This window comes from Apteryx mantelli, chromosome 3 (assembly GCF_036417845.1).
Source record: "Apteryx mantelli isolate bAptMan1 chromosome 3, bAptMan1.hap1, whole genome shotgun sequence".
NCBI lineage: Eukaryota > Metazoa > Chordata > Aves > Apterygiformes > Apterygidae > Apteryx > Apteryx mantelli.
The window spans coordinates 70,893,193-70,914,855 of NC_089980.1; the positions used below are offsets into that span (position 1 = coordinate 70,893,193).

The following is a 21,663-nucleotide window of genomic DNA, read 5'->3' on the forward strand; positions in this document are numbered from 1 at the left end:
ACGGAGGCTTTCTGCGTAGTTCAGATCCTGTTGCACTTACGGCCCCTGGCACTTCATTCTGCAATAGATTTGTTTGGTGTCCTGACCTTCGTATCCTAGGTGATTAGCCAAAGTGATCCTAGCCTTTTTATCCTAGTCCCTTTTGACAGTCTACTGCTGGCATTAGATTCTATGCTTACATGATTTATCGCTATGAATAGAAGTATAGCAATAGAGCCACTGATCTGAATTACGGTGCTTGAAGTATTACCTATGGGCCAAGGTCAAATGCCATTTTCAAGAATTCTGCCTTCACTTGGGCCAAATCCAAATCTCATGTGGAATATGGCTGGAGAGAAGACAGTGAGTACAAGAAAAGGCTACAAGCTATTTCTTACCCCACACCATTTAGATTTTTACAAGCATGATTAGTTGAAAACATCACTTTATAAAATTTGTGCAAGACTCCAAGTAAGATTCTGTATGCGCTTAATATTTTTCATACACCCAGGTGTCACCTGAAATTTATTTCCCAAAATTGGCCTGAAATATGGAAATCTTTGTGCTATTCTGTGAAGAAGGGAGAAAGCCTTTTTATTTTTAAGAATTTTATCAAATAACAGCTATTTCTGTGCTTAACTGCAGGTGTTGTTTAACTGCAGGTGTTGCTTTTAGTAACTATTTTACAGTGGCATGTTCTTAATAGCTCTTTGAAACATTCAGCGTATACCTTCTTTAGGATGAATGACTGGAGCAGGGTTTTTTTTTTTTGATCCACCTAATAACAACTGCCATGAATTCGCTAGCTTTTACTGATGCTTCCCAGCAGGACTTTCTGATGGCACTGTAACTGTGTTAGCTATTGGGAATCCTAGGAGTTTATGGAAAGCTGTACTTGTGAATGCTGTAATGGGTGTTTTGATATCCTGTACAGGGCAGAGGTCCCTCTGCTTGTACTGGGTGCTCTCTCAGATTGATTTAAATAGAATTGAAGGCTCTAAATATGTTAGTCACTTCTTGGAGTTAGTCTTAAGATAGAAGATTAAAGCAGGTGAGGGTTGTATGGGCCTTTGAAAATGTCATATATTGTGTTAATACATTGCTAGGGGATTTCAGCTGTGTAATTTCCTGTGAAATTGCAGTTGGCAAGGAAATAAAACATGATTATGCATATCTCTGTCTCATTTGTTTCCACAGGAAACCAATCTTTTTTTTTTTTGTTAGCAATTCTTCTGCGAAATGCTTTGTCCTTTTAATGTCTGTTGAAGGGTTTCATGAAAAAATGTCAAAGAATTGCATGCATATTGTTTATAAATAAAAATTACCTCCTGCTTTTTTGTGTGAAATTAAGTAGCTTAATTATGTAGCTGTATGTAAAGTAATTCCTTCTACCTACAGAAATGTTATGATTGTATGTCTGAAGATTTTTTTTTAACTTAAGACTTTGATAGTATTTAAATATAATGATCCAGCAAAGCAGATACTTGATCAGATTCTCAGCTGAGATACATTAGTGAAGCATTACTAACTGCTTCAATAAAACTCTACCCATTTATCCTAATGGGAAGTTTGACTGTATGTATTTAGTTCATAGATTAAGTTTGCAATACATAACCTTTTCTCATATATGCATCTTTGATATTTGATGTACTGAAACTGGAACACTTCTATTTCTCATAATTCACACTAAACACTAGACAGCAGCATAAAAACTGAATATGGTGTGTAAGCTGACCATTTTCTTTCTCTACTTCTCTGCAAAGTGTATTAAAATTATCTTCCATTTTAGTGGGAATTTTACAAAAGTGAAGGTCACAGAATTTATCCAAAGGACAGCTGTGGTTCTCATATGTTTGTACAGTAAAATCATCAGTTCGGGGCAAAAATTGTTAGTGCACTGAGCTAGAAATAAAATGTATCCTCTCAACTCTTTTCTGTTTGTGTGTATTAACAAAGATAATCTCATTGCTTTGTGATAAACTGTTTATCTAGACTTAACAGAAATTAGGTAATTGATAGAAGTGAATCTTAAAGGGTTTCTTTCCATCTTCCCTCTTAGACTTGTGGTATTTTGTCTTTCTGTAAGATACGATTAGAAAGGGGCATTTTTGTCCTAACCATTATGACTTCTCCAGTCCTGGGGCAGCAAGGCTAGTGTTTGAACTTAACTAAAGCTTCTTTACTAGTTGTTTTTTGTTTTAAAAAAAAGGTGAAGATACATGGCTAACTATTAATGGACATTGTGGTGAGACTGTCTGAAGAAAGGGACTGTCTTAAAACCTCTGCTGTATCTGAATTAAGGCATAAAGATCTGTATGAGTATAGCAAAAAGTGTTTTTCAGAAAGCATTGCTCAAATACTAATTGAAAAGCCTTGGGGAAGTGAGGAGAAGGGATGATAACATATATTCTTTTTTTTTTCTTTCTAGATCTTGAAATTCCAAGTCTGCAAGACCAAGTAAAAGAAGCCATTCCCCCTACTCCTTTAGGCCATTTCCTGGTGTATTCTCCCTCAATCAGGTGCCAGTTACAGCCCTATCTGGGATTGCAAGCTCTCATCTCTTTCAGAACTGCTCTCAGCAGAAGCAAAGAACAGGAAGTTCTTTTATATGAAAAAGACAAGGCTGCTGTGACCTTGCTAACTGTTTGTATTCCCTGGGTTGCAGAGGTGCTTAATTGGTGACCTGTGGGAAGAGAGACACCTTTATTTTTCTCTTCATGGGTATGACGCAGTGAAACCTATCACCAATGAAGTAAGGGCACAGGCACTTAAGAAACACTCAGATCTCTTGAAAGCGACATTATACTCTGTGAAATAGTATTCATCGTTTTGGATGTAGTTGAACAGTAATTCAGGAGTCTCCAAAATAAGTGAAGTTTGGGAAAAATGGCCTGTGAATTGAATCTAAACTTCCTTAAGGAACTGGAGCGAGAGGCTGTTCTGGAGGTCCTGCACCGTGACCAGATGGTGAGAAAAACAGAGGAGGAAAGAGTAAGGTACCTGCCATTCCCATATTTCTCTACTTTTATTCTTTTTTTCTCTAGGAGTACTCTTCTTTCTCTTTCCTCTCTTTCCGAATATGTTCCTTTTTTTGTATGTTGTTAGCTAATGCCTGTTTTATTTTTTGGGAAAACTAAGGGTTATCCAGAGCCTCCTGGATTTACCATACTATTAACTTCTCTACATTAGTTGTAGAGCTGATACAAATCAGCTGAGCAAATACTGTTCAGTGAATAATATACTTGATGAGTTTTACTTCTGGCATTCATAGAAAATTCAGTTTCTGCCTGTATTTCTTTCTCAGTGAAGGTTTTATGACATTCTCACTGTGTCCCTACATACACCTATATTGTCCTGATAATACAGAACACGTTCAGATCTTTCACTGGTTTATTTAACTTACTTGTTATCAAGGCTGAAGTTAAGACTCTTTGGGTACCTCATCATCATGCTGAATCCATCGCTGTCCTTTCTCATGTACAGTAGATACCAAGTGCACTGCACTTTCTTGAAGGTTATTAGTGTCAATAGGTGTCATTGGTTAGGAAAAGGATTTTATTTAATTATATCACACTATACAAGTATCTCAGTTGTGAAGGATAAGGGATGATCTTTTTGCATTTTATTTGCTTTATATCAGGGCTTGAGTAAGGACTTCCTGGCAGCTTGTACCCTACTTTGTCAAGTTGCATCCCTATGTAAAACAGGATATTTGTATTGCTAAGTAAGAAATTTTTAGTCTCTTACTTAAACGTAGAAACTTAAACTTTATTTACTGCACACATTTGTGTAATTGGACTACTTAAATGATTGGGAAAAGTAAGTAAAGGGTTATAAAGAAAGTTTCAATCAGTTAGAATTGCCAACAGTTTATGATGTACTGATGATTAAAAACCATAACTCTTGATTCTTGGCACTTTTAATGGAAGCAAAGTTAACAAAAGGGAGAGGTTTAGATATTTTGGTCTGATGTGTGTTTTTTTTTAAACTTTCACTTTATGCGTTTGTTATGATTATTTTTAACTGATAGAAAATTTGCTTTGTTGATGAATATGATAATAAATATCTTCATCAAATGAAAGGGAGCACAATTAAGTCTCAGTCTTTGTGAATACATGATCACGCTTGCATGCAAAATTTCAGTGCCCTGTCCTGGGTGTGCATCACTGACATGAACAGAACCCATTTATACTAGACTGTTGCTCTGTCTGCGTGCACTGTTGTGGTTGCACATACAAACGCGGTGCAAAAAATGCTGTGTGCAGATGCCTCCGGCAGTGCACAAATTAAGGTCAAACTGGAAGGTGTATTTCCCACTAATAGTGATATTGCACAACCAGGGTATTAGCTTGTGACTTACATGAGTTTTTTTGTTTGTTTGTTTTCTGACCTGGGATTAGGAAACTGAAGATGCAGCTGCAGCAGCTTCGGTGGAAAGGGGCAAGAAACATGAGCCATGAATACCAGGAAAGATCTTGTGCTCGCTGTCACAAGTCCCTTGGGTTATTGATGAATAGAGGTGCCGTATGCAACGGGTGCAGTCATCGAGTGTGCTCTGAATGCCGTGTCTGCCTGAATCCCTACCTGTGGAAGTGCACTGTTTGTTATGCTCATGGGTAAGAAGTTTTTCTGGTTTGGATAAATGCTGTCTGGTTTTGTGTGTATCTGTTGTTTAAACGATTAATGAAACAAAGCCCCTGGCAGAATAAAAATGTTGGATGAAGTCCTGGCACCAGTGAAATTAATGGGAATTTTGCCTTACATGCCTTACAGGAAGTCATGTACTCAGGATTTCACTTCCTGTGTTTAGCAAAATGGCTCCTCAGGTTAGGCCAGAGGCAGGTGGTCCGTCTTGTAAAGGTGATAACTGAAAAGCATCGGAAACGATGTTAATATTTTACCTGTAGATGGCACTCTTTCCTCTGAGTCAGTACTGAACCAATGCATAACAGGTTGCTGAAGGTGCTGTGTTTTAACATAGTGTACCCAATTTCTTGACAATTTCCTAGTCAGTTTTTTTTGTTTTGTTTTGTTTTTTGGGTTTTTTTTTGGCACTTACTATGGGAGTAAGGAACTTGGATTAATGAATAATATGAAGTCATGGTTCATATATATATTTAAAAACACAAAACATTAACTACATTATAGGGAAATATTCAAATGTGATCAGAGATCCAAGTTTGTTTACTTTGGATTTGTTTTTTCTTTTACTATGTCACCTTGCTTTTGTTTTCCTGGAAACCAGAAACTTTCATTTACTGTGTTGGTACAATTTATCGTATCAAATACTCCATCATAGTCCCTCCTAGTCATCAAAATCTTTCTAAACCAAACAGTTTAGATATATTTCCACCTTTGACAAAAAATACTTTAATATTTTGTAGGCAAAAACATATAGTTTTGAAAATGAATCAGCAGCTCTGCTGGTTTACAGGGATTTATATCCCTGTAAAAAGGGTGAGTGTTTGGATGAAATTTTACTTTATGTCAACACAAAACTGATGTACCACTTCATTCCCTCTTACAATGCCAACATGGGGTTTGAATAATGCCTGAGGAATATCAGGCAAAGTATTGGTCTTAAGCTGCATGAATATCTACCACTAGTTTAAAGTCATTTTCTATAGTTTGGAAGAGACTAAACTATCAATAAATAGATGCTTTCAGTATTCTCAGTTTATTTTGCAATTTGTACATAAAAATAGGCAAATTAGCTCTGTCTATATTTGAGATAAAGCAGTTGCTGATTTTTTATGTATATATTTCACAATCTGTGCTTCACACTATAAGCACTAAAAAGGAAGGTAAAAATGTCAACTTTCCAGATCCTGCCCTCAATCCCTCCCTCCACCTGTTCTTCTTTTACAGGGTTTTCCAAATACTTGGTGGCCACAGGGGACCTCTCCTATAGAGAGTAGCTAGTTATTGAACTGCCTTGTTGTATAGTGTTGTGTGCCCTTAGCTATTACGTAACCTTGTTCAGGCTGGTGAAAACAGGAGAGTGTTATTGACATAGAATAAAAGACATTCTGACTTTTTCACAAGGAAATTACATTTTCTATCTTGCTGATATAGAGGAGTCCTTCACCTGTCAATGAAATTCTCTTTATAGCAAAGAGACAGTACAGGATTCACATTTGATCTTGTTTAGTTCTGATGCAAAGTCCATTAAAATTGGTCAGACTTCTTCTGTTGACTTCAGTGAACTTTACATCAAGGCTGCAAGTCTTAAAGAGGTTAGTGAACCCAGCAGTATGGTAAATCCTACTCAGTGCCTTGTTTCTATCCTGGTAAGGGAAGAACATGGTGACTGCAAATTGTAAGAGCTGATTTTCAGAAGTCCTGAGCAACCATGGTTTTAAGTCTTGGTTACCCCTAGAGAATTTTTTCCTGAACAAAACATTATTATCAGCAACACTACTGATATTCTCTCCTAATGTTGCAATCCTAGATTATTTTTAGGGCCCAACTTTGTTTATCCCCCTTTTGACACTGAGTGACAAAAGGCATTGCAGAGGTTTCTTAAGTTTCAAAAATTATGTACTTCACCTAGTTGGCTGAAAGCAGCACACCAAATTCTGTTCGCTTATGTCATTTGACACTGAAAAGTGTGTGTATGCAAATAGAAGTCATCTTTTAACTTTGTATGTGTCTTTCCTCTGTATATTCAGAAAATCAAGCATCTGAAAATATTAGTATTATAGCCTTGGATAGATTCTTCTAAGAGGACTGTAGAGATGTAGAGTAATATTGTCAGCCAGCTTCTTTTCTTACAAATTGATTTACTTCTATTTTGCAGTAGAAATTACTTAGTCGGAATTTGGCTTAGTTTAATAAAGATATGTGCCTATCTGCAACGTTTTGATCAATATTGATGTCAGAAGGTCAAACAAGACTGATTAGGCTGTTTCGATTTCTACTCATGTTATCAACTCAACTAAAATTGATTGAACAGAATACTAGGTATTTAACTATTCTGTTTAAACCTTCCCTTAGTGGGATCCTGCGCCTGCCCTGTGCTGAGGGCGCTGGTAAGTCTGTGCCCATTGGATGGTGCGGGTGCTGCCTAGGCGATGGGGTGGCATGGGCAGGCAGCAGGCTGTGGCCGGGGCCCTGGGCTGTGGCCTTGGTTGGTGGCTTCATGGTGGTGGGTGACTGTGAGAAGAGGTGCGCAGGGGCCGCTGGGGTGAGTTCCCCCTGTCCCAGTGCAGCACTGAAGCCTCCAGATGAGTTTCCCCCAGTCTCCAGGCCAGGAGTGCGGGAGCGCAGCTACGTACAGAGTGGGGTCCTGCAGGGACTGCCAGGGTAGACTGCATACTGGCAGCATCCTAATAGCTTAAGCTTAAGGGTAACTGCTGGATGGGGAGCACCACCATGCTTGTGCAGTTGGATATGTCATTGGAAAGCCAGCTATCCCTGCCTGGTATTCCACGGAAGCGTTTAAATATGTTCGTTTTCTTTACAAAATAAGAAATTATAACAAACCTTGTAGACTCACAGTGTTTATATCTTTCACCTGGAAGAGGCATCTGTTACGTGAATGGAGTTGATATATTATTGTTTCCTAAAGGAATCCTATCTTCTAGGAGTCTAGAAAGACATTTGCTTTTAACAAAGTTAGTCTGTTTTACCTGAAAAAGATAATTCTTTATCAGTTTAATTGCCATACTTCTGGTGGTAGCTTAGCTTAATATACTCTTTAGTTTAAAAAAATCAAAGTATTTTCAGATCTGTTTTCATCCTGTGAACAGCCTGGTTGTCATGTGAGCAAGTGCAGAACTGGAGATTAAACTCTGGGAAGATAACCATGGGTGGTGTGGGGAACATAAAGGGAAGGTTGGAGATAAGAATTGTGACACCGCCAATACAGAGCTCTTAAAGCTCTAAAGCAGACAGAGATTTCAGACATCTATTAATTAAGGAAGTTATGAATAGATCACTTCTGAATATAAACAAGGTATCCTGTCCCAGAGTTATTCCCACTGAATTTTCAAGCCCATCTGTGTAAAGTTGTGCACCAAAAGCTGTGGTTGGACATGTAAATATGTAGTACAATCTACACTTGTGAATGTTTTGAATATTCTGCACTGGTGACTACAAAGATGTATTTTAGATGCCTAAAATTGCCTTAAAATCAAGCCACAAAAAGACCAGACAACATCCTACCTGTAGTTTGTGTATTCTAAAATAGAGTAAGGTGAGGTGTGGAGCAGCAGCCCCAGGGATTTGTTGCCTGACCTTCATGGATATCAAGATAGCTCTTGCTGCACTTAGGGATTTTTGCTTTCTTAAGGATGCAAGCCCTATACACATTTACTGTGCTTATGTATGCATGTATGTTGGTTGTCAATTCCAAGCAAATTTGACTGAGAGAATGTAATAAAGATACTAGTTTCCTAGAAGGGAAATAAACTAGAAATGAAAGAGTTAGTGCCTGCAGTGAGGAAATTTTTGCAGCAGAACTTCATCCAGTAATAAACATCAGAAAATCCACATGGAGTTGAGACATTATATATGCCCTAAATTTACGAAGACATTTAGATGAGAATTTGTACCTTAAGACTCCAGAGAATCTACTCCTCAGTTAAAGGATTTTCCGTGTATTTAATAATGGATAAGTTCACATTGCAGCTTTTGTCTAAATCAGTTGGAAATAATAAACTGGAAGAGACAGATCCACTGAAAATCAGGCTTTGCTAGTTCTGCTCTTCACAGAGTTGCCTTTCTGATACTGTGATCCTGGTGCCTGTGTATGACACTGACATCCTTGATGCTGGTCTCCAGAAAAGAGAGAAAAAGGCCACTGGCATATCAATGAAGAAAGACTATTTTCTTTCCTGCTTTGGGGTTATAGAGCTCAGCATGCGCTTCCCGGCAGCCACCCGAAGTTCTGCCTGGGAGCGTATCTTCCATCACAGGCTTTCCCTCTCCTCAGTCTTGGCCACAGCTGTAAGTGATGGTGCAACCACAAGTGTCTGGTGTCGTCCTGCAGGTCAGTTGTGTAGACTGGTATGGACCCAGGTCTTCTGACTTCAGAGCAGTGCCTAGAGCAGTATGTGTTGCTTTGCACAGAAAGTTCTCCATGGCCAACCGGAAAAAAAGGAGGGGGGCAGCCCCTAGTTCACAAGCCCAGCACAGAGTCAATCAGTGGTGTGAGCAGCCAGGAGTTCTTAGTTCTGTGGTAGGATTAAGGAGGATTATTTGATTGGTAAATAGTTATCAAACAGTTATAAAAATGCACTTTGGAAAATGTTGATTCAAATGTCTGTTGCTTGTTTTTCAGAGATGTAAAAATAAAGGCTGGTGAATGGTTCTTTGAGGAACGAGCAAAGAAATATCCCAATGAAGGTAATCACTGAAACACACCCTAAATTGATGTGGAGTGTATAGTCCTCATCTAAGTGAAACACAGAATGTAGTCTGCCACTGTATGTAGTGTTTCACCCATTTGGTGGGAGATTTGCCTGAAATAAAGACTGTATCTTGCGGTGTGTCTGTCTATGCATTAACTAAAGGATGAACACACACTGGCAGAATATATTTAAAAGTACAGTCTATTTTGTATGAGTAATCAGTAATTAATGAGCTCACTACGGTTACTAAGACATACAGTGACATGTGAAAAAACTATAGAAGTGCTAGAATATATGGGCAGGAAGGAAAAACCTTGCATCCATTGTTTGTCAGAGTTAAAACATCCATTTTTTTCACTGAGAAAATATCAAAGCTTAAAGAAATGCTGGAGTGGAATAAACAATAAAAGGTGTGGATGTAAATCAACAGAGAGCTAAACACCTACTGTTTTTTTACTCTCAGCCAACTGTGCCATTAGCTTGTGTTCAGACTTTTCAGTGCAATTAAAAATACAAAGCACTGAAAGATGTGGCGGACACAGCTGGATTGCTCTGTGGGGAATGTGTTTCACCAACCAAGAGGTTGTTAGTTGGGGTTTTGCACTTGCAATGACTAATGAGGTGGAGAGGGTTTGCCTCATCTTTCCCTTGAAGCTTCACTTCAGACAAGCAACGATTTCACTTTGTGCAAGGCTGTATCTAGATGTTCCAGTTTCACTTCCAATATCTTAAGTACCTCTTGGGAATCCTGAATAGGAAGAAGTTTGTAAATGGGAAAATGTAATCAGGCAAATTTTGAGTAGTAGGCACTCAGAGAAGCCAGCAGTTAGCAAATTAAGGAATTGAGCTGTGATAGTTTCTTCTGAGACACTTAACTTAGAATTTGAAAGATTTCATTGAATTCCATTCTAGCCCATACCATTTCCAATTTAAAATATTAGTTGACTGATTTTTTTAAAGCACAGGAATATTTCATAACTGTTGTTAGTAATTTTACTTCATATAATCTTTCACAGTTTGGTAAGTCTAAAGCTATTTATTTTAACAATCATCTCTCACAGTTACTGTAGAAGAATATGTTGTTCCCCAGACACTGAATGTGATACTGTAAGGTACTGAATGTCCTTCTTTCCAGTAAAATGAATGAGTTCTCACCTTGCATTATCAAAACTTTGTGGGAGCTCGAAGCATTTTGCTTAGTTATTCTAATAGCAGTGTTGTTGAAGTCACAAAGGTCTAAGGGTATATGCAAGGTAGGTTTGTAGGGAGAAATATGTTTTGTTTTGTTTCCTTGTTAGAACAACTGATAAAATTAAAGGGGGGGGGAAAATGACAAACCTCCAGACACGGGCTTTGCTATGTATCCTTCAAGCTTGGAGAGACAGTGCCCTCTTTTGGTTTAAAAATGTAATACAAATGAAGTATTTACTGTAAAATAAGTTTAACTGAATAAAATGCACATTACAATGAAGTTTTCTCATGTTGAAGACTAAAAAACATGTTACATCAGTATGCTTTTTATTAATTTTGTGTAGCTTCTACTTACAGATTAAAAAGACTGTTTTCATAAAAGTGTTAGACTGCCTTTACTAATAAATTAAAAATCTAAAAAGTCATTAAAAGCCACAGTAAATCAAAATACCAAACATTATTAATAAATAAGGGAGCATTAAATCCAGAGTTCTTATTAAAATTTGTAATATTGATAAGTTTATTGTTTCTACCATCACCACGCTCTCCTGCTTACATTTAAGTAATATGTTATAATTAATGTCTTCAACAAAACATGGATCACATATTGCTTTCTGTATAGCTATGGTTAAGAATGATTAGTGATTAAAACCATTCTGGCTCTTTTCAGTTGACCGTGTGTTATATACACTTAGCCCTTCTTTCTGTTTGTGACCACTCAGGAGCAAACTACATTTTTATGAGCCTTCATTGTTCGTGCCTGATGGAGCGCTTGCTCCTCGCTGTTCTTCACATCATGTGGCTGCTCACCTGAGGAGCGTGACACAGTTGCTATTTCTCCATAGGGATGGCCTTAGCAAAGGATTTTTACCTTGTCTGTGAGCTAGTCATGCATTTTCATAATTACTCAAGCCTCTAGTATAAAAAGTAAAGAGTTTTTCGGAAGGTTCAAGAAATGTACCATGTGCCTGCTCTTGTACACATTTCCAATCTTTTCAGTGTTTTCATTTTATGGATTAAATGTGCTTCCGTGCAGTTGGCCTTTGCACTAACTAGTTGCCTTCTAGATCTCAGGAGGTTGAGGGCACTTTGCAACCTGTAGCAGTGGGCCCATGAGCACCCATACAAAGTGCTTTCAGCATTTGTGAAGAGCTAGTCTGAACATCTTTTGCCTGAAAGAGAGGAGGTGAAATTGTGATAGTGTGTTTGTTACAGGTGGGACTTGCATGCTGGCTGGCGTTTAGGCTCATCTGTCAGATGAGGACAGGTTTCACTCCTGGTTTGCGCATGCCTGAGCTTCTGTAAATACAAGCCAGTACCTGAAAGTGCACTGATTTTGAAAAGTATAATAAAGGCATTAATAACTGCTGTTGTTGCTAAGTGACCTTTGGGTTTTTTCTCCTTCACAGGCAGACATGAAACGGTTGGTGCAAAGCTCTTGAAATCTTATCAGAAACTGAGGTAAGGCTAATAAAAGGACAAATCGTCCTAGGACACCAAGACTTTGTACAGTTAATATATTGTATATTATAAACCAGCCAGCCAACAGTGTATATTTTTTGATTATGAAGAGCAAATTTAAATACATTTGGAGTACAAATGGTAATAGCATAGAAGAATTGCCACTTTTATGTCTAGACAACCTATAGAAAGGGTCTCAAGTACAATAGAGAGTACTATTTTTATCTTAATATTTTTCTATTTACTTGAAGTGAAGGAACCTGTACAGTTTTTTTTAACATCTGTTTATATATTTCTGTATATCTGTTTTCACCACTGTCTTTCAAATTTGCACGCTAGTTGTACATGATCAGAAGTGAAAATTATTTACTTGGTTAGAAAGCAATAACATCAACATTTTCTAAATGGGAGATTTTGCTGATTTGATGGCTTTAGAATAAGTATTAGTGAAGGAACTCTGTATTCAGAAAGATGCATCTCTTTACCAAAACTTAAAGAAAGTGAAAAATCCAGTTTGCACTGAATAAATGCCTTAGTGATTTGAGGCTTAAACATGATAATGCTTAAGTTAATACCAGTCGTATGTAATGAAATAATAGTTTGCTTAAACAATGTTGTGTAAAAGAAACCCTCTTCCTTTAAAGAAAAAAGTAAAATAAGATACAATAAATGGCCTCAATTTTATGAAAATTATCTGGCAAAATGTAGCTGCATAAGGTGGAAACTTGTAGATAGCTAGATCCTAACCAGAACCTAGATGTGGTAAAAGGAGAAGAGAATCCAAAGGGAAGTTCACTGGCTGCCTTTAGGGGCTGTGATTGTGTTGCGATAACAGACTTGAGTGAGATTTTTTTCACAAATCTGGTCTATTTATGACAGACAAAAGGGAGGGTTGGAAGGCTGTAAAGCAGAAGGCTCTAACAGCTCTGGGCCCTGGGCAGGGAAGAATCCTTCCAGTAGTGGAAATAAAGACGTCTGCTTTCTGAAAGCACCTCTGAAACAGAGATGGGGCGTGTTAGACGGGAATTGTGCTTCAGGATTTGGAGCTCAGATTGTAATACTGCCAACCATAAAGAAGTCTAGGAAGCCTGTCCTGTATTAGGTCTTCCTGATTGTTTTAAATTAATAATTCTGCTTAGAGCAGCCCGAGATCAAAAAGATAAAAAGGTAGTCTTCATTCTTAGAAACACAGGCAATAAGTCTTTGCTGCAGCTCTTTAAGATGCAAGATCTTAATCCCATATCTTTAGGCTGCAGGGAAGACAGACAAATAATATAGATACTGTGCATGTATGTGGTTTATCTGTCTATCTGTTAGCATAATATATTAATTGTTGCCCTGTTTATTTTCTCTTAAATATCTAGTAACATTTCTGTTGTTCCTCCAACTCCACCTCCTTTCACTGAATCCACAGCAGGAAGCAACGTGACGGTAAATGTACGTATGTGCAATATATATGTCTGCATGCCCTGTCTTAGGGTGTCATTTCTATGAAAAGGCCAGTCACAGAAATACAGTAAATAGCAACAGCTACCATAACATCATTTTGCAATATAAATGCTGTCTTTTGTCACTTTATTTTATGCTGCATTGGAAGTAGGAGAAAGGTTAGAGTCTATCACAAAAGATGTTTTTAGTTAGTTTTGAATTTTTGAGTAAAGTGATTATCCCCCACTACTTGGCACTTGCTTCTTGAATACCGTGTACAGTTTTGAGCCCCTCAGTACAGGAAAGACACTGACAGACTGGAGTGAGCTCGGTGGAGGGCCACTGAGATGGTTGGCACTGCAGCCCTCGCCCTGTTAGGAGAGGCTGAGGGAGCAGGGCTGGTCCAGACCAGAGCAGAGACGGCTGTGAGGGGAGCTCCCCACAGCGTGAGCGCTGCGAGGAGCTCGACAAGAAATCAGAGCTGGGCTCTGCACAATGGTGCGTGGTGGGAGGGCAAGAGACACGGGGCAGAAGCTGGAACAAGAGAGGGTCGGGCTCAGTTTAAGGGTACGCTTTTCCCAAGGAGGCCAGTCAGGCTGTGGATTGGGTCTCCCAGAGAGGTGGTGCAGTCTCTGTCCTTGGAGGTTTTCAAGAGTGGTCTGGTAAAGCCCTGAGTGACAGCGTTGGAGCTTGCAGCTGGCCCTGCTTTGAGCAGGAGCTTGGAAGGAGACGTCCTGAGCTGCCATCTGCCTGACCAATCCTGTGATTCTGTGATATTCAATAGTCTTTTGTAAAGTGATGATTACATGCATTGCTTTCATTAATAAGTGAAAAACAGTGATTTTGATGGTTTGTTTTGTATCCAGTTTCTAAAAAACAGGGTACTAGAACATGACTCAGAGCTCACTGAAATCGTGCAAAATGTTACTGACTTTTTCAGCTGGTTTTAGTCTGGGTCCTGAGACCCTAGTTTTGAAGTCCACTGCTATTTTCTTAAACTTTTTAATATGTGCTTATCTGGACTTTGATGAAAATTCTTTGCTTTTAGAGGCACAGGAGCATAATAGCAGTTCTGTAATAGTTAAGACTTTCTTACTTGAGGTATTAAATATATTACAATGAATCAGTCATGTAATTAGTTGTATTTATGAAATTGCTATGAAATCTTCCTACAAGGAGTTCCACTTATATATCAAGAAGTGTGGAAATGAAAAGATAATCCTCCATAATCATACATCAGTGTGACTGTTTGCAATTGTGTAAAAATATGTGCTCATATGTGATTGTCTACAGAAGTGAGCACAGACTGCAGCCTTACATTTACTTGTTGTACATTTACTTGTATGTGATGATGGAAACTTTGAAACACAGGAAATATTCTATGTGTTCTTATTTTTGGACTCTCCCATTTGCAGGAACTCCATCAAACTAAAAGTTTTAATAAATCTGTGGAAAACTTGTTTTTGTCTTTCACAACACATATAAAAAGTAAGTAGCTTTCACTGCATCATCATTCTAGAGTAACATAGTCAATTGTTTCCATTTGTTGGCCAAATTGTTGGCCATAAAGTAGTTTTAACTTAAGGGTATTTTAATGACTAATGTCAAGACTAAGCCAGACATAAAAATAATAAGGTAAGTCTTCATCAGTATTCTGCCAGTTGTTTAACAAGCTGATGATACCAGCAAAGAATGCCTTTCGTGTTAAGGAGTGAAAAGACTGTATAATGTTATTTTTAAGTTTAGTGGTTGTTCAGATGCAGTAAATTTAATGGAAGTAACTCAGAGTTTCTACTGTAGTTATCTATCTTCTATTTTCTATTGTAGTTATCTATCTTTGTGTTATCTATCTGATTGAACCCCAATTGACCCTGTCAAAGAACCTGTCATGTAAAGGAAATAGGGGTTAATGTTTTCACTCTCTGGCAATTTTTAAGAGGACTTCCTTCCTTTTTCTCAGTCTATCTTTTTTTTTTTCTTTGCGTGTTTTTAACAGCTAACCACTCCTAACAATTCTTTCATTCTGATACTTTTGTTTCCTTCCATTCATTTATACTATCTGCTGCTCTTTATGGTGCAGGTTATGTATGCATCTCTAAGGCTTACTACGCTGAGAGCAGCCTGTCTCTGAGGAGAGGAGATTAAAGGCATCAGTGAGTAAACCAGAGGAAACCTGGTTCTGAGCCTCATGAAGGAGGCTTGCAGATCTGTGTGCATTTGAACCAACCTCAGCATTTTTTCACTGTCTTAAACAACCCCAAAGATAAGATTAGACCTGAATAAATTGGGCTTTAGTCTCTTTCTGCTTTTCCCGTTAACTCTGATCTTACCCCTTGCTTGCTCATTCCTCTGACTTCTTCCAGCCATCCTAAAGCCTGTTTTTCTTTAACTCCACAGATTTAATGTGGAGTCCACATGAACACGTACTAAAGCTATGCAGAGATACAATGGCCGTCTCTCCTGAACAGAAGTGTGTAGGGGGGCCTAGGATACTTCGTTATTGAAAGCACATTAGCTGAGGCAGCACAGAATAGGATGCAAGCAAATTTATTCTGCTCTCTGTTAGTTTGCAGCCTGGGCATGTTCCACTGCTGCTGGTAGAGACAGAGTGCAGGACTGTCATCACCCAAAGCACAAGCCTCAGCATCGGGCTTCACCAGATGCAGCCAGCTAATGTAATAGCTCACTGCTACCAAAAGGAAGGCCCTGCTTCTCCTTCCCATCTTTCCTCTCTTTCTCACTTCCTGGCCCCTGCTTAGCTAGAATTAGCATCAGTGGTTTTGGACCCTTCTGTGATCCTGATTTAACTAATTAAAAGGGCAGAACACTAACCCAGCCAAAACAAATGGGCACTTTTCTGCTGGCTTAGTGAATTAAATAGGCTCAAGGTAAGGTCTCTGTGTTGGAGCGTGCACATCACAGGGCCATGTGGCCAGGAGCCAGAGGTTGAAGAGGGAAGAACAGTGCTTGAAGAGGGGGAGGGCAGCAAGTTGTTAGCTCAGCTCAGCTCTACATGAAACCACACTCAGTTGCTGTCATCCTCAATTAGGGTAAGAAGCTTTTAATTTGTAAGAAAATAGCAGGCTGTTAAAATCACCAAAGTCAGTAATTAAAGGGAAGTATAGGAAGCCTTCTAGAGAGAAAGACTTGGGCTACTTGACCTAAGAAGACAGGTTTTGCAGACAATATGGCCTCTCACTGAAACTTGGCACTGATAAATGCTTTCAGTCACAAGTGTCTAAAGTTAGTGCTCTGTATCTTATGTAGATAAAAATGTCCTGATGTGCAGAGGTATTTAATACAAGCAGCTCCTGTGTATTGCAGTAAATAAACAGAGAGATCCTAGTTGTGCCTCTGATGCTATCACTGGAGCCAACGTGTATGCACGGCTAAGAGCAGACCGGGGACAAGGGATTAGCTCATGCGACACAATGCCTTCCTTGTCTGGCCTGCTCTTGATGGCATTACCTTCTGTTCCAGCTTGGTCTGGCAGCAACAGGAGATTGTTATAATCCAATTGTTATTATCTGGTGTATGTAAAATGAGTTGCTGGTTGTAGTTCTCTTTGCAGTGCAAAATCGCCCATGGAACGAAGCATGTCCCTTCTTACTGACTGCTTGGGTAGAGAAGCCAAAGGAAGAACAGATATGAAAACCCTTTCTCACAATAAGCTGTTTCGTAACCTGTTCATTTTAACAGAGTGTGAAGCAAGCTTGTGTTTCTGCTTCTACTACTGGTTAAACTGTTCAGATTGTATCTACTCCATTAGATTTATCACTCCATTCTCTTTTATGATCTCTGATTTCACTGTGTATTTTAAAAACATGGTTTCATTTACAGTCAGAGATGATTTAGTTGAGCCTGCCTATGAATATGTCACGTGATGCCTTAATGGTGTACCCAAAGTACAGTAAACATGTGAGGACTGATTGCTTCTACGGACAAAACTAACCCAAAGTGGCTTTAAAAATCACTCCAGAGTGCTGTTGTTCCTGAATACTATAATGACGTGTTGTCTGCTGTCTGAGACTCCCCCATAGTAGCTTATGTTACAGGAGAAAGATTTATTTCTTCTGCATGAATTAAACATGTGATAACTATTTCATATACCACTTATACATTATTAATTCTTCATAAGGAACTATCTAGGGTTTACAACACAGTGTTTGCTGCTGAGCCTCATAGTTTTTAGCTTTGGAAATCACAAATGAGTGCTGTCCTTCCCTTTAAGTAAAGCTCTGACTGTACCCTGAGGAATAAGAAGAAAAAAAAGTGGTGCACTAAATGTCCAATTGCCCCATAGATTTATTTGACAATAAACTATATATTACTGAGGTGCTAATTCAATAAGGTACTTAAGTATGGATGTAAGCTTATCCGTATAGTGTTATTGCAGTGTTATTGAAGTCAATGAGGGCTGCTCATGTTCTTTAAATTATATGTGGTTTGGGACCAGAGGATGTAATATCTCTCCTTTCTTCCATATTTTGGCCTCATTTATAAGTATTTTTCAATATACTCTGCTTTCTAATTGCCACTGTAATGTCACTATAAATTATTACAATGTTCTTACTTTTATCCTGAAGAAAACCAGTCAATACTTATTTGTAAATACCACTTTACAAATCAATATCTAAACTATATACAGGGATGGTAGCAGCTATTTCTGTGATGAAACTGTATTTGTGCAACAATTCCTTGCAGCAGCTATAAGGATAGGAAGCAAAAAATATAATTTCCAGTTGAAACAGCAGGGAAAATTTAGGTAGGCAAAATATAATTATACAAAATGGGACAGGTACTTCGCTTCCCATCTGTTCCTTACTCTCAGGAGATCAATACTGGAATTACAGGATGAAAGTCTGAAAGATACAGTATTGGCCTATAAGTCTACAGGATTGCTTGCAATGTTTGTTATAGTGACATCTCTCTCTGTGTTCACTTCAGAAATCTCTAAGTCCCAGAATGATATGGCTGACAGAAGTCTCCTAACCACAGATTATGGTCAGAATGTGGAAAAGAGGAAGGAAAGAAGGAGCCAGTCTGACACTGCCATCAACATTGCAAGCAGGGTATCTAAATCATTATACTCAGTCTCTGGAACTGTAAGGTCTGTTTTGGGAATGAAATATGTTTATAAGAATGGTTACTTTTATAGTGTGATTTTACTTTTATTATAGGAGCAGAGCTTAGCTGATGCTCACTGACCATGGTCAAAAATCTGATTCTTCACAAGGTTTTTGACCAACTCTCCATGCTTGGTCTCAGCTCAGAGCTAACACCTGAGACTGAGTTTTTACAAAGAGTCTCATGTGGGGCAGGAGAGGATGAGGTTGTTTTGCTGGCAGGTGCTCACAGACCCTCTGGGGGCTGATTGCTGCATGCTCTGTGTGACCATAAGGCTGCAAGGAGATGCTCTGTCGCTTGTCCTACTCCTGTCCCTCTTGTTGCTGAACAGGACTAAGCCATGGCCATCCCAAACCCATCTTCACATTTTCTGAGCACTTTGCTCTTTGGCAAGGAGAAAATGGTGACTGCTGTTAGTTGCTTTTCAACTTCCATTTTCCTTTTGCTTTGCCTGTAGCCACAAGCTTTCAGTATTTTCATGAAAAGTTTGAGAAAAATCCAGTCTTCCTTTTTTCACAAGTTGTGCAGGGCTGAAAATAATGTCATGTGTCTGCTTTAAAGTTGCACTGAAGATTTTGTTTTGTACATTTTCACATCTCCAGTGACCCACATAGTGGGTACTTACTGAAGTGTGTGTGGTTTGCTAAGTGGCTGAATTAGATGTTGAAAAATGCTTTTGCTTTGAGCCAGCCCTCATGGGAAGTGTCACTCACTGCCAGCTTGGTGCAATTCTCACTTTCCTCTGAAGCATTAGGTATTAAATGGAGGAGGTAGGATGTCAGACACGATGGACTAGTGGTTTGAACTGGCCCAACAACTTCTGTGAACTCCGGGAAATTATTTTTGGTGTTTTTGTATGTGATCATATTATAAATAAAATAGGCAACATTTCTTAACTGAGTGCTGCTTTCATTGTGGCAAACCACACTTCCGTGCTACTTTATATATTATTCCACTGGCGGAGTGCTGCTCTTCTAGTGCACTGAAAAACATCAGAGTTGGAGAAAACATGAACTATAACCATGCTTCTTTGCATGCTGATCACACACAGCTGGTCGTGTTTTAAGGATGAATATGGATTCTTTGGCTTGGCAAATGTATTAAGTAGGAGATACCAAATTATTTGTGTGGGGTTTAATTGACTGTTTAAAGATTTAGGACTTAATTTTTTGTCCATCCTTTGCAGTAGAGATCTTGAAAGCTCAATGTTGTTTGTGTAGTCAGAGCTCTACTTTTGCGGGTCAGGGAGCCTTTGTTTCATTCAAACCAGTTCAACTACATCTAAGCTAGAATTGCTGGAATTACTGTTGATCTTTTTTCTCTTGTCATCATTGCAGTTTAGGTTTTTTAATATTGAAAGAAGTTTTACTTGCCTGTCCCTGCAACTACATGGTGGCTTTTTGTATCTGTACTGTGATAAAAAAAAAAAAAAAACCCTCTGTCAATGGCAGCATTGCAATATTCTTCTGTTTATTTTGTCTTGTTCTGATTTTTCTTTTCATTTAGTAAGGGTAGATGTTTGTATCATTACCAGAACTGATGACTAAGTTTAGGCACAGAACCTGTTTTCAATTACTTTCAATTCACTTGTAAAATAATTTTGAAAATTAATCACTGCAATTTGGAACAAAATATGATCTTAGAAATCTGATGTGCTGTGATTTCCACCAAAGAAAGAACTTACCTGCATTTTCAGAGAATTAATTGAAACAGTATTTTTTCCCTGGAAAGCATGTTTTTTTCTCCCAGGAACAACTGGGAAGTAATATCTGGAACTCTGCCATTTTGAATATGCAAACTATAAAAATGGGTCAGCACTTCAGTTTCAAGAGCAAGATCTGTCTCTTAAGTGAATTTCTCCTGATTTATGGTATGTGCTGAACTTGATCACCTGGATCGAAGTTGAGAAAGATTGTAGTTAACTTCAGTAATAGTGAAAAACAATCCAGTGGCAAGAACTATCAGCCAGTGTAAAACCTGGATTTACGAAGTAATTGAATAGCACTTCCTAGGGTCTCTCATTATCTGAATCTCTAAGTTCATTAAAGGAACTTAAGGAAGTAGGTGCAATTATACCTACCTTTCTGGGGGAAAAAGCAAAAAGAGGCAGGCCCCGGGAGCTGTTTGCGGTGTGTCAGGAGCTGTTGGCCACCCCTCTCATAACAATGGGTGCCCACTGGTGCAGGCATTAGAGCTGGGCTAGTTGGGAGTCTTGCTTAGGGCCTGAGTCTAACTTTAGCACCTGTATTTGTGTTGCCCAGTCAGTCATCTATTTTCTGTTTAATACAGTGGAGAAGTCTTTCTGATCCAAGTAGCAAGCTATATTTCAGTGTCCAGTAGGCTGGTTAGGAAGTGAAATCAGCAGTGATTTCAAGTTTTTTTAGAGCAGTCCTGTTTATTTACAAAGAAGAGAATTAGAAAGTCCTGCTTCTCTGAATGCAGAAGGACTTGCATAGCAGAAGACAGGTTCTCTGATGAGAAAGATGCGCTTTTTTGGTTTTTTTGAGACTATATTATGAATGCACTTTATAGCTGTTTCCTTCCTCATAAGGGAACTTGATGAATTCTTACATCTATCCTTAAGGTAGGGCAGTTATTACACATAACAATTTCTGTGCATTATAATAACAGTGTGCTGGTCTGGGTTTTGCACATCCTGTTTTTCAGAAGTACGTGTCATCTCCTCTGATGTCCTCATGCTTTAGTGCTTTCTGCTGATGGTACAGGAAGGGTTCCCTGGTCTGTTAATATACCTTATCTGTTCTTTCTATGCAAAAAGTCACGATCATTTAGTCGATTCAGTCACCCTGTATTCTTTCTAGCCTTTCTGGTAATCCTTGTCATACAATTTTTTTCTAATAAATTATTTCCGTAGGTGCTAATCTTCTAAAATTTCTCTCTTTGCTCTTTCCCTACCCATTGACCTGTGAACATATTTTTCACGAATTGTATTATTCAGGGTTAATGGTCTGCCAGAATGATCCCAGACCTGTTTTCAGCATATTTCTAGCCATGTGTATTAGTGTTCTGGCACTTCATTCCATTAAGTCAGTTGTTGTTGGTAACAGAGGTGGCAGAAGGTAAATCTCAAGGAGTTTTGCTACTTTATAGGTTAATTTCTCAT

General features: G+C 38.5%; 1 protein-coding gene across 2 annotated transcripts in view; it reads left to right on the forward strand.

Moving 5' to 3' along the window:
- Window positions 1-21,663, forward strand: part of SYTL3 (synaptotagmin like 3) — a 36,064-nt gene that overhangs the window by 1,630 nt on the left and 12,771 nt on the right. Inside the window, exons 2-8 of one of the 2 annotated variants that reach the window (XM_013958951.2) lie at window positions 2,408-2,975; window positions 4,380-4,595; window positions 9,263-9,327; window positions 11,933-11,984; window positions 13,349-13,421; window positions 14,828-14,900; window positions 18,360-18,484. In XM_013958951.2, the coding sequence (XP_013814405.2) occupies window positions 2,866-2,975; window positions 4,380-4,595; window positions 9,263-9,327; window positions 11,933-11,984; window positions 13,349-13,421; window positions 14,828-14,900; window positions 18,360-18,484 (714 nt within the window). In that variant the 5' untranslated portion in view covers window positions 2,408-2,865. The remainder of the gene's footprint in view (window positions 1-2,407; window positions 2,976-4,379; window positions 4,596-9,262; window positions 9,328-11,932; window positions 11,985-13,348; window positions 13,422-14,827; window positions 14,901-18,359; window positions 18,485-21,663) is intronic. The other variant, XM_067293617.1, reaches the window with a different exon arrangement.